The sequence below is a fragment of the Anopheles coluzzii genome, chromosome 3, assembly GCF_943734685.1.
Source record: "Anopheles coluzzii chromosome 3, AcolN3, whole genome shotgun sequence".
Classification (NCBI taxonomy): Eukaryota; Metazoa; Arthropoda; class Insecta; order Diptera; family Culicidae; genus Anopheles; species Anopheles coluzzii.
In genome coordinates this window covers 93,463,654-93,475,454 of record NC_064671.1, presented here as the reverse complement: position 1 = coordinate 93,475,454, position 11,801 = coordinate 93,463,654, and the positions used below count along the sequence as shown (strand labels likewise).

At 46.9% G+C, this 11,801-nt stretch overlaps 3 protein-coding genes and 1 long non-coding RNA gene across 4 annotated transcripts; 2 read left to right on the top strand and 2 right to left on the bottom strand.

The window, feature by feature from the left end:
- Window positions 1-738: 738 nt before the first annotated feature.
- On the bottom strand, window positions 739-1,829 carry LOC120957354 (general odorant-binding protein 56d-like). The gene is made up of 3 exons (XM_040379530.2): window positions 1,373-1,829; window positions 1,153-1,290; window positions 739-1,072 (listed from the first exon to the last, which is right to left on the bottom strand). The coding sequence occupies exons 1-3, from the start codon at window positions 1,445-1,447 to the stop codon at window positions 812-814; spliced, it is 474 nt and encodes a 157-aa protein (XP_040235464.1). The 5' UTR covers window positions 1,448-1,829; the 3' UTR covers window positions 739-811.
- Window positions 1,830-3,160: 1,331 nt separating this feature from the next.
- LOC120959771 (general odorant-binding protein 69a-like) lies at window positions 3,161-4,624 on the top strand. Its single transcript, XM_040383411.2, has 2 exons — window positions 3,161-3,416; window positions 3,500-4,624. Exons 1-2 carry the CDS (start codon window positions 3,363-3,365, stop codon window positions 3,839-3,841), a joined length of 396 nt encoding a protein of 131 aa, XP_040239345.2. The 5' UTR covers window positions 3,161-3,362; the 3' UTR covers window positions 3,842-4,624.
- A 206-nt stretch (window positions 4,625-4,830) lies between these two features.
- LOC125907371 (uncharacterized) lies at window positions 4,831-5,884 on the bottom strand. Its single transcript, XR_007452592.1, has 2 exons — window positions 5,144-5,884; window positions 4,831-5,063 (listed from the first exon to the last, which is right to left on the bottom strand). It is a non-coding gene; the product is annotated as an uncharacterized LOC125907371 (long non-coding RNA).
- A 3,006-nt stretch (window positions 5,885-8,890) lies between these two features.
- Window positions 8,891-11,232, top strand: LOC120959271 (leucine-rich repeat neuronal protein 2). The gene has a single exon (XM_040382552.2). It carries the CDS (start codon window positions 9,515-9,517, stop codon window positions 10,976-10,978), a length of 1,464 nt encoding a protein of 487 aa, XP_040238486.2. The 5' UTR covers window positions 8,891-9,514; the 3' UTR covers window positions 10,979-11,232.
- Window positions 11,233-11,801: the final 569 nt, after the last annotated feature.

Sequence of the window (11,801 nt, the reverse complement as noted above, 5' to 3'; positions counted from 1 at the left end):
TCCTTTCTTTTTTGCGTCTTCCACAAACCACCGGAAACTACTGGAAATGAAGCAAATACAAACAACAAAAAACTGGAACAGTTGGGGACAAAAAATATAAGCGAGCTTTTTTCGGGAAGCAGGGATCGTTCACGGCAAGCAGATTTAGAATGCAATAGTTGTCATTCCGGTTCAACAGCTCGGAGAGCGCCTTATCAAAACCATTGCAATCCGATGCCACTGCTGGTTGCCAATGAGTTGCAGCACGGGGGAGGAAACAAACAAAATCACTCAGGCAACGTTTCCGAATGATATCCACAGCGGAAAAAAGAGCTCCAAAGTACACGAAGAGAAGAGTGTGCCCTGGAAGTGCATTCTCGTCACATTTTATCGCGCGATTACACCTCAACGAAATGGCCAGGTGCATAATGATAGTTTTCAACGGCAATTCACAATGCTTTTCCTGCATAGGAGGGATATCGATTACAGATAAGGCCACCTGGGATTGCTTTGTTTAAGTGTGCCTGCCGGAGACGAGCTTTCCACGAGCAATGGTGATTGTGAGATTGGTTTGCAATCTGTAAATGCATTCACTTGTAGTGATAAACTTACATTGAATGTGTTTGAATTACTTAATACATCTCTGGAAGAATCTTTGTTAAAAAAGACCACGTTTTGTAAGGAAAATTGCATACTTTCAGGCACATTTAACACCAAAGTAATTAACTTTATTCTATAAATCTCTTTTCATTGCTTACCTAATATTATCAATTTACTTATTTACCTACAATCAGTCTTCAAATACTATTCCATCCCCCATTTTTCCCGCTCCTCACTGCTGCATATTCCTTCGCCCGATGCCCTTGCGCATCTGGAACAGTTCCTTCGGCACCTTGTGATTGCTGAAGAAGCACTTGTACATTTGGTAGGCCGTGTCGCACGCGTCCGTACCCTCCACCGAACACTTTTTGATCAGCTCGTTCACTTTGCCCGCCTCAATGCCGACCGTCAGCTTTTCGCGAATCACGTCCTGCTGGATCACCCCATCGTCATCGATGAAGCCGGCCTTATCCAGGAAGCATTTCACAAAGCACTAAACCATCACCCAACCACATTAGAATACATTACTAAGCCTTGCCGGCGCCTTCACTATGCATGCACAACGCTCCTTACCTTCGCCTTCATCGTGTCGACGGAAAAGTCTCCGCTCAGCACGCGGAACGCGTTCTTGGGCAGTATGCCCGTTTCCTTCACGCACTCGCGTGCATTCTGATGGATGCGCCGGACGTGCTCAGCCTCCAGCCGGGCACCCTGCTGGGGGGCAAAACGAAAGGGAAGAGTACAATTTAAAATTCTTCGATCACTGCACTCTGCTCCCAGTGGCAAATCTCACCTTTGCACCGGTCACGGTACACGCAAGCAGTGTCAGCACCACGGCAAAGGTTACGATCGTTTCGCTGCACTTCATTGTGATCTTAGGTGTATGCTGTTCCCACCGGTGCGTGGTTTATGCTCGTGCTCTGACTGATTTAATTGCCCGTAGCAAGCGCTCACTTACGCGGTTCGCCTCCATTCACCGTGCGGTCAACGGTACTTATAGCGCCCTGCTGCTGGTGGGCCACACACCCTTACCAAGATGCATGCACACACACACATGCACATACATCTGCATTCCTGCCCCCCTTCAGTATGGGGCCCGCCGGGTCGAGGGACCGTCGGCGCGCTTAATGTAAACAATTCAATTTTCATGCTGATTCATTGAGTTCTTCCGCTGGCCCTGCGGAGGCGTGCCCTTGGCGCCCGAGAACCCCCTCCCACCCGGCCAAGTAAGCAAGGTAAGTGAAATGTTTTCCCTCCCCAAGGAAGTTTTGCTTTAGTTTTTGCCGGTGCGCTTCTGGCGCTCGTCATAATTTCGCGTGCCCGTTCGAGGTTGCCTCCGGTGTGGGACCTTTTTCCTTTGTAGCTTTACTTCGATTTAAACCCTTTGAGGAGGAACACGAATATCCAAGCTTATGGCATTTAAGTTCCATGGTAGTTTACAGAATCAAAGACAAATGCTTTGACGTTCAAACGCCACAAATTATGCAATCTGCATGAATAAATGTGCTTTTTTATCTTGTTTAGAGGATTTATTTTATTGAATCTAAACTTTTGTAAAATGAATATTATATCAAACGTATTAAATATATCGTAAAATTAGCTACATGGACAAATTAACAGATTGCATGTAATCCAAGACAAATGACCAAATCATAAAATAAACATTAAACAAATTGAAAACCAACCCCGCATTAGTAAAATGTCATCAAAGGGTTGATTATAACCACATCTAATTTCCTTTGCCATAGAAACAACTTCACCACAAAGAGTAAATGGCAAAGTTTTGAGAGTTCTCTCCTCTCAACCCTCCCGTCCCCCCCCCCCCCCCCAAACTCTCCCTCGAGCGTAAAGTTCGCTAATAAGCATACGCAGCTCAACCATGCCCTTGGACAAAGGAACCACAACAATAATATTATGCCACACATGGTGCACACATGAGCGGGCAAAGAACGGCCGAAAGACGAACGAGAAAGCATTCGATAACACTGCACCCGGCTCTCCCAATGCAAGAGCGACCGTTCTCCATTTGCAATGATTAAAGCCATAAATTAAAGCTAACATGCAAGAGCCATCACCGTGCCGCATCCTGAAGTGGTTGCTAAATTTTGAATGCAATTTGCACCCACCTTGCTGCGGGACAAATTATTGAACTGGCAGGCGGCAAATGCAATACCGACCCATCCCGACCTACTGATGAACCTACCGGTAAAGAGTTGGCCAGTCGTTACAACCGATCCGTACCGATCCGTTCAATTATGTAGCGTTTGCCACCGCCTGCTCGACTTCACGGCCAGGGCCGATCGGACCTTAAAGGCTTTCCCCCACGATGTTGTTGCACACGTGGAAGGTGAGTGTGCTGCATACGAAATTAGAATTTTGCCTACCGTGTGGTTGCATTGTGCTTCGTGTAGCTTTGCTGCAGCGGGAATGTGCATTAGCTCTGCTCATTGCTGCTGCTGCTGCTGCTGCCTTTGCTGCAGTAATTAATGATTCCGAGATAGCAAAGAGTGGAGCGCCACGAACAAAGCTAACTTGAACTTGAACTGCTAAAAGCTCGCAAAACACATGTAGAACGCTCGTACACGAATCAGCCGTTTGAGCTATCTTTCGCATCGGGTTTGCAGCGAGATGAAGGGAAAACTCCACCCAGAAAAGGGTGGGATTTGCTAGTATATAATGCATTGGATTAGGTCAGTGGGCTATCAGAAGTGTACCAGCGCTTAGCACCAGCTCAACCGAGATCTTCTCTCACCCACCGTTCACCCTGCAGCATCAACACCGCAATGAAGTCCTTTTTCTGTGTCGCTTCCTTCTTCCTCCTAGTAGCATCGGTGCATGTAAGTACACGTGGTGAAATATTTCAGCCTCTTATTCCAACGCGGACGCTTCATTTACCAACGTTTTCCTCCATCAATCACAGGCATTCACCTTGCGCCAGCAGAAGATGGTAAGCATTTTCGCGCTGGAGTGTATGGCCGAGACAGGCATTGGGGCTGAATCGCTGACCAAGCTGCGCGATGGCGATCTTACCGCGAACGACCGGACCGCGAAATGTTTCATGAAATGTTTCTTCGAGAAGGAGAACTTCATGGATGCGGAGGGTAAGCTGCAGCTGGAAGCGATTGCCACGGCGCTGGAGAAGGATTACGAGCGGGCCAAGATTGACGAGATGCTAGAAAAGTGTGGCGAGCAGAAGGAGGATGCCTGCGAGACGGCGTTCAATGCGTACGCGTGCTATCACGATCACTATCAGAACCTCTAAGCGACGATCGATGCGAGGCTCGGCTTGATAGTATAGTCAAATCAAAAGCTCCTCAGTGCGATAGAGTCAAGTGAAAATAAACATTTTATAGTTACATTCTAATAGAGCTGTTTTGATTACTCCATTCTGCAGCATACTCGTTCTGTGATAAACGATGCTTTCAACAAGCCGTTTCAGAGACCCGACTGTTATCCAAAAACCGTATTACACATCATTAGGCACCCAAGACACTCTTTACTGTGCATAACTTGCATTTCTTTATCACAAACTCATCCGACATCCCGGCTCAACACATAGATACAGGCGCACAGCATCATTAGACTGACTCTTATTGTGAAATGCTCTGTCAAAACCCATCTCGCACAAGACATTCCACAAACAGCCAGCGCGCAAAGCTGCTTCGTTTATCATCTTCTCCGCATGCAGCCGGGCAGTGGATAGCTCTGCCATATGGACTGGCAAAGGGCTGAAGGATGCAGCACGCTCTGGCTGGTTGTTGTGCTGCTGCAAGTCAGCCCCATTGCTACCGTACCGATGCTGATTATGCAGTAGGATTATGAGCGGCAGCTGCTATGACTTTTGCTCGCCTTCCACTGGCACACCGGCAATGGTGCAAAGGCGTTAAGAAATGTGCAACCATTGCAGTGTACTAGGCATGTGTAAAATGAACGAGAATCGCACCGTTCGAACAGTTCGGTAAAGTGAACGAACGAACGAGATTCTTAACAAAAAGAACGACCAGGACTTTTGGAAGAAACTGACTACACCGAACGCGTTCGAACGTTCCGTCAGTGTTTGACGGCACACATAAATGTGGTAATGAAACGTGCAAAATCATATTGCTTTCTCGCTCTTTCTCGCACCGTGCGAACGGGTCGTCAGAGATCAAAATGTACCCTGTTGGTGTTGAAATCGTACCCATACAACTCAATTCCTCGAACGCCGTCGAATTTGTCCAGCAGTGTTCGATACGTGTGCTGTTGGTGTGGAAATCGTATCTATACGACTGAATTTATCGAACGCGTTCGAACTGGTGTTCGATCTGTGTTCTGTTGGTGTGTAAATCGTACCTACACAACTGAATTCATCGAACGCGTTCGATCTGATCGGTTAGTGTTCGATCTGTGTACTGTTGGTATGTAAATCGTACCTACACAACTGAATTCACCGAACGCGTTCGATCTGGTGTTCGATCTGTGTTCTGTTGGTGTGGAAATCGTACCTACACAACTGAATTCATCGAACGCGTTCGATCTGATCGGTTAGTGTTCGATCTGTGGTCTGTTGGTGTGTAAATCGTACCTACACAACTGAATTCATCGAACGCGTTCGATCTGATCGGTTAGTGTTCGATCTGTGTACTGTTGGTATGTAAATCGTACCTACACAACTGAATTCACCGAACGCGTTCGAACTGGTGTTCGATCTGTGTTCTGTTGGTGTGGAAATTATACCTATACAATTCAATAGATCGAGCCCGTTCAAACGCATTAGTCATTGTTCGCGAATGAACTGAACTGAATTGATTGCGCTCATCATGTTTATCCATGTTTAAGTAGTTTTTTTTTATAGAATCCTTGAGCGTGTATAAGACATACGGTACAATATATGCTGGAGACATTTTTGCTCGTATTAGTTTTTTACATGCTAGTTTTTGGTCGGTTTTGCGATAGATTGTGTTGACCAGACAGCAGATGGGCTGATTTATTTAATGTTTTTAAATGATTGGTTTCAACCGCAGAATGAGTACTTCTTTGGCTACAGTATGCGTCTATGGTGGGTAAATGAAAAAAATAACGAATGTTCTTTGTGAATAAAAACCCCATGAAAAAAAGAACGAAAGAATCGTCGTTCACGTTCGGTTCTTTTTGGTGAGCGAACTAGTTCGTTCGCGTTCGATGAAAAGAATCGTTTTGCCCATGCCTACAGTGTACCATTTATCACCTGTGCACGCGGTACATTTACTGGGATGGTGTGAGTGTGTTTGTGTGCCAGTCTGCTCTCCCGAATGCAGATGTAGCTGCTGTTTTGTACTTTCAAAACAAAACGAAAACTACAAGAAAATGTTACATATTTACGATATTTTTAAAATGCGCCTACAATTAGGCAATCTGCCTCACGAAAGCATTTTTTTAAGCAAGTGTAAATCATATCTCGTTCATTTTAGGTCCAAAATTTTAAGTCCAATTTCAGATAACTTTAAAGAAATCCCAAATCTCCCCCTGTTTTCCCTGTTTTCACTATCAACATCTAATTAAATTTTCAAGCACATCCGCTTTCAAGTCTCGACAAACGCAAAGGCACAACTTCGTTTCTCGATTCCGATTGCCTTTCGCATTTCCACTACTGTCAATGCCGTCCAGCTCTCCGTACAATGAAAAGACGCAGCAATATCCAGAAAAATACCCCCAAGATACGGTGCACCCATGTTGCATCCGTTTGCTGCGAGCTTCCGTTCCGTGGCGTTCGGCGAGTTTTAAAGCATAAACTTTCCCCTTTCCCAAATATTCGGTAACGAACCGGGTTCGTTCTCGCCTCATCCAATACCGGACGTCGATTGTTCCATACTGGCTGGGCGCATGCTTTCCTATCCCGGGACGCGGACAGAAAAGAAAAGGACATTTTTTCGTGTCATCCTTCCATCCTAAGCCAATTTGCGCGGGCACGCTCTTGTTGAATGCACGGAGCGAACTACGCTCCCGAGCCCGAACGACCCAAGCCCGAGCTGCACTATTTGCATTGTGTTTCGCATGGTTGCACATCTTCAAAAGGCTGTCAAAATTACCCCGTCAGTGCGAAGGGCATCATCAAGTGCTGGCAAACTAGCAAACTGTCTCACACTCAGCCTCGGTTTTGGGGCTGACAATAGCGTCAAGAGAAGGGTTCGTCTAGGATGTTATTGTTTTTTGCTTTTATTTTTTGTGATCGTCGGTAAGGATGGTGTACTGCAAAAGTCGCTCTTGCGTTCGCAAATGAACCTTTCTCGCTGGAAGCGCGCTAGTTGAAGATAGCAAAAAGGGGAAAGTTTGTTCTTGCGTGAAGCCTTTGCAACAGACGAATTGCCTGTTTGATAGCCCTGCATTATGCCCGCCCTGAAAGAGTCTTCCTTCTCTGACAGACAGTTCAATTCCTCTCCCTTACCTCAAATGTATTATTTTTTGCGGACAATGATGAATAACCTATGATTTGTATAATATGCCTTACTATCAACAAATAATTACCCAGGAACAGATAAACAAACAGCCACGCTGCGTCCTCCCACATTAAATTATCCTAATTAATACAAGCGAAATCGAATGCGAATCAATTAAAGAGCATTTAAAGCATACAATTCACCCGACTCCCGTTCTCAGACTTTCAACACACCCACCTCCATTAAAGTTTATTGCACACATCGTCCCTTTTGCTCTGCCCTTTTACATTCACAGCGTCAGCATGATCCAAATGTATTCCCATTACGCATGTATATAATTAATAATTGGATTTTAACCCCAAAGAACTTACTGCTCCTGTTACTGTTTGTTACCAGCAGGCCCTTCCGATAGTCCTGGACCATTCCGGGAAGCCAATCATCACAGGATGGGATACAATTTCATGTCACTTTGACTGCCCGGTCGGTATGAAAGCAAGCAGCACCTGGACGAACAAGCAAAAGGGAACAATGACTGTGTGTGTGTTTTCCCCACACTGCTTCACGTTTTCCCAGTATGTGTGCTAGACTAAAGCCCTTCCAGTCAATCCATCCCGTCACCAACGGGTGATGGGTGAGAAAAATGAACCTCCAGACGATCCATCGCAGAGCAACTTCATCCATCTTCCTCACGCAACTGAAAATCAGAGATCGAGAAGGAAACCTCCATTGCCAATGTCGGCTAGTCTTTGCGTGGCTCGGCTTACACCAGCACTGCCGTGTAACAATGTTACAAATGACATGTTTTCCCGTTCAATAGTGATCTCCACCTCTGTATCTTCCATCCCCCCAACAAACCCCCGTTACGGACTGATAAGAGAGGCGTTGCAGGATTCTTCCAGCATTATTTATGTAACCTATTAAAACACATCCATCCGACGGGTCCGAGCGGAGACAAAAGGGCGAACGAATAAATCCATTTCGCCCAGCAAACAGGGCAGCAATATTCACATCAATCGCATCAGATCTACCCGGGTGCGACCCGGGTGATATGCGACACGCTGCGAGATAACATGCGTCACGTTTTTGTGCAGCCAGATTGACAGCTTTTGTCTGGTCCCGGGGCCTAGAGCAAGGCGTTCCAAGGATATGTCGAATGACAAAAAGGTCACGAGCAGGCGAGCAGAGGAAGAGAAGAAGGAAGAAAATACATTGTTCACGTGTGTACTGAGGAATGGTTGCAACCATCTCAGCGGAATGGGAGTTGTTGTAACTACTAAGGAGAGAAATTAATTATCCACATTGTGTGATTGTTGCACTCTTATGCGAGCAATTTTTCTTTTTTCAAAGTCATTAATTGGATTGTGCACTAGATCTAGCTATTGTGTTACATCCATATCAATTATTTAATCTCTATTTTGAGAAAAAAGCTTATCAGTAATTCTGTTACCTATCCAACGATACCATCGAGCATGAATATTCACCATTCACGAACTACAGTTCAAAGTTACCAGCTGCCCCCCAAAACACAAAGCAAACACACCTTAGCCACTTCTCGGCCCGCCGATAAGATTCGTATCAAAGTCACGAGCCCCACACTCCCGGATCGTTCTCGAGCATTAATTTTATCGAATTTTGCTAACGGTTTAAGGCATTGGATAACGTCCCAACCGACTACCAAGCGTCCCAAAAGGTGCAAATAATCACCGACACATACATCTGTCACCTTCCGTAGCTGCCTGCTTCTCGGAACGTTCCCCCGGATGTCCGCATGAATCAGTTGCATTTTTCAAAATCCTCGTTTCTGCATGGCCTTCCTCTCTCCTCCACGCCGATTACTCAAACAAGCACCAACACCAGCAACTGGCGACTGCTGATAAGAACCAGCCCGTAATAAGGTTTGCGGGAACGGCCACGGCACCCTAATCAGTTGCCGATATCACACCGAGGCCGTTGCAACACTGTTGAGTGTCGCTCCATTTTGCTCCATTCCACATCTTGGCCCTTTTTTTCGGTTTTGTACTATTAACACGAAAGATAACGCACACGATACACAGGAACCACAGTGGCTGGCAAAGAACAGTTTTTTTTTCTGTAAATATATGCGATATAAGATCTAAGGGTTTGATGGAGTAGGGTGGTACAGTAAGACCTTCGGCACAGTGTTCGGGTCAGTGTGCGGTTGACGTTGGTGAACTTTGGGCTGATTTTAATCAACGCCAAGGGAACTGCATCGATTTCTACCTATTGAAGCGCAAGTGAAACGCCAACTCCAGTGTGTGTAAAGTCTGTGATAAAACACAGAGCAAATCAGCATTGTGTTTGTGCGTCTGTGTGTGTCTGTGAGAACTAATTATTTTCGATTAAAAAGTGCGGCCGGCACACGTACAACCTGTGCTGTGGTTTGCAAGCCACCACCGCCACCACCACACTGTAGTCAAATATTTGATTTGTGCTGTGATAATTTTAATGAAAAACTCGTCTCCAACCACGGAAGATTAGATCTGAGAAACAGAAAGTGTTCGTTCGTTCGTTGGGTGAAAATGAACCGAACCGCAGTGCTGCTGTTCGTGCTTGTGGGCTGCTGTCTGCAAGTGTTACGTGCTGAGGAGGAAGACGTCGCGCCGGCCACAGACGCTCCGGCGGATGTGCGGGTAGTCGTTTCGCATCTTTGTCACTTCAAGAAACCCCTCCAAGACCCCACCGACCTGGACGATGATCAGTATTGCGATTGCGATGTGCATAACTCCCCTACCGGTCTGCCCGAGGTTCAGATTGACTGCCGGAAGCATCAGCTTGGCGATGAGTTTTGGCAGGAATCGGCCGAACAGCTGCCCCAGGGCACAGTCCGGCTGGACCTATCGCGTAACGCACTGACGGTCGTGCCGCGCCTCGCCGGCGAGCAGCTGCGTTATCTGAACCTGGGCCACAACCAGATAACGACCATCCCCGATAAGGTGTTCGGCAATGTGTCGCTGCTGGAGGAGCTCGATCTAAGCAGCAATCGCATCGAGATGCTCGGCACGGACGCGTTGGCGGGCCTGCCAAACCTCAAGCTGATCGATTTGAGCTCGAACCTTATCGCCAAGATCGAGGTGAACGCATTCTCGAACGCACTGCACCTGAGCCAGCTGAAACTGTCCAACAACTCGCTGGGAGCGTTCTTCAATCGTACCGAGGCGGACCTGTACCTTCGGCTCGGTGTCACCAACCGACTGGCCGTGCTGGAAATGGAGCGCTGTAACCTGACCGACATAAACCTCTCGAGCGGTGTCGGGCTCGAGCGGGCTCTGCTTGGCTACAACCGGCTGCAGCAGCTCAGCAAGCTTCCCAAACAGCTTGCCTACCTGGACATCAGCGGCACACCGATCCGCAGTCTCCCGGCAAAGTTCCTTCCCCATCTGCTGCACCTCGAATCACTCATCCTGCAGGACATGCCCATTCTTTACACCCTGGAAGAGTACGCACTGTACGGGCTGCCCCGGCTATCCATGCTCAATCTGCAAGGATCACGCAACCTCTCCACCATCCATCCGCACGTCTTTGGCCAAAACGTCATTCGCAACGAGACGGACACGGAACTGAAGCGACTCATCCTCAAGGGCACCAACATACGTACGCTCAACTCGACGCTACAGTTTGCGTTCGAGAATCTGCGCCTACTAGACATCCGTGGTGCGCCGCTTCGTTGCGACTGTCAGTTGCGTTGGTTGCGCGAGCTGCCCAACCTGATGACGCTCGGCGTGTGCGTGAAGCCGAATGCGTTGCGTGACAAGCGCTTCGGTACGATCGATCCACACCAGTTCCAGTGCCGTGCGGAACAGTTCTGGATCTACACGGTGTTCAATGTGCTGCTGGCGATTCTACTAATTATTCTGGTGTCGATCGGTATCTTCCTGATCGTGCGGGCTATAAGACCGAAGCCGCACGTACAGCTGCGCACGGTTGGGGCGAACAGTCCGTATGCGCGCGTTACGATCGAACCGAACCGGGCAGAGATCTTGTAGGCGGTGTTGATGACGATGCTGGATGCTGGAAGCTGAGTGTGTTAGTAGTTAGCCAGTGATCTGTACATAACAATGACATAGGGAATAGTTTGATTTAAGACGCAATCGTAGTAGTGGAAAAAGATAAGCTAAGCTGTTTTAAGGCCCGTTTCAAGCATTAGTTAGTACATGTGAGTGAATGCGCGTTAATTGTTTAAGAGCCTGGTAGACGTAAGCAACCTTCAATTTCAATAAACCGTATCTGTTTTTAGTAATTCGCTTCTATTCTTCGCTCATTAAGCTTTGTGAGTGTGTTGAATAATATCACAAAATCATGAAAGCAGAGATAACTTCTTCTTGCAGGAAATTCGCCTCTCTTTTCCAGCGGTGGTAAGTGAATGCCAACTCCAAAACGGTGCCTCACAAGACACAATCACAATTCAATGTGACAGTGAGTAGGCTTTACTTCATAGTCGTAAAAGTTAAAGCCAGAGAAAGGGAAATAAAATTACAATTTAAAGCTCAGCGATTGTGTTTCCCACAGATCTTTCAAGCGTGCTGGATTGGATGAAGTTAAAGTTGATGCACGCAAATCCACAAATTTTAATTGCAACAAAAAAACTCTGGCAAAATATTTACATAACAACCCTTCTTGGTTTCCTGTGCAGAAAGAAACGTTAAACATAAACATTTTCCATCCCACCATGCCTCTAGGGATGTTACTGTACGGGCAATGAACGTACTCGTGCTTACCGTTGGCACCTGCACCCAGCCCATCAACATCATTCCGGGACGCGTTTGGCGTTTTGTTTTGGCCTGCCCAATTCGCTCGCCTTGACCCTCG

Excerpts from the sequence above, each read along its gene's own strand:
- LOC120959771 (XM_040383411.2), top strand. The coding sequence starts at position 3,363 with ATGAAGTCCTTTTTCTGTGTCGCTTCCTTCTTCCTCCTAGTAGCATCG. Across the intron at positions 3,417-3,499 it reads TCCTAGTAGCATCGGTGCAT|GCATTCACCTTGCGCCAGCA; the intron begins GTAAGTACACGT and ends CATCAATCACAG.
- LOC120959271 (XM_040382552.2), top strand. The coding sequence starts at position 9,515 with ATGAACCGAACCGCAGTGCTGCTGTTCGTGCTTGTGGGCTGCTGTCTG.
- LOC120957354 (XM_040379530.2), bottom strand. The coding sequence starts at position 1,447 with ATGAAGTGCAGCGAAACGATCGTAACCTTTGCCGTGGTGCTGACACTG. Across the intron at positions 1,291-1,372 it reads GTACCGTGACCGGTGCAAAG|GGTGCCCGGCTGGAGGCTGA; the intron begins GTGAGATTTGCC and ends GCCCCCCAGCAG. Across the intron at positions 1,073-1,152 it reads TCGACACGATGAAGGCGAAG|TGCTTTGTGAAATGCTTCCT; the intron begins GTAAGGAGCGTT and ends GTGATGGTTTAG.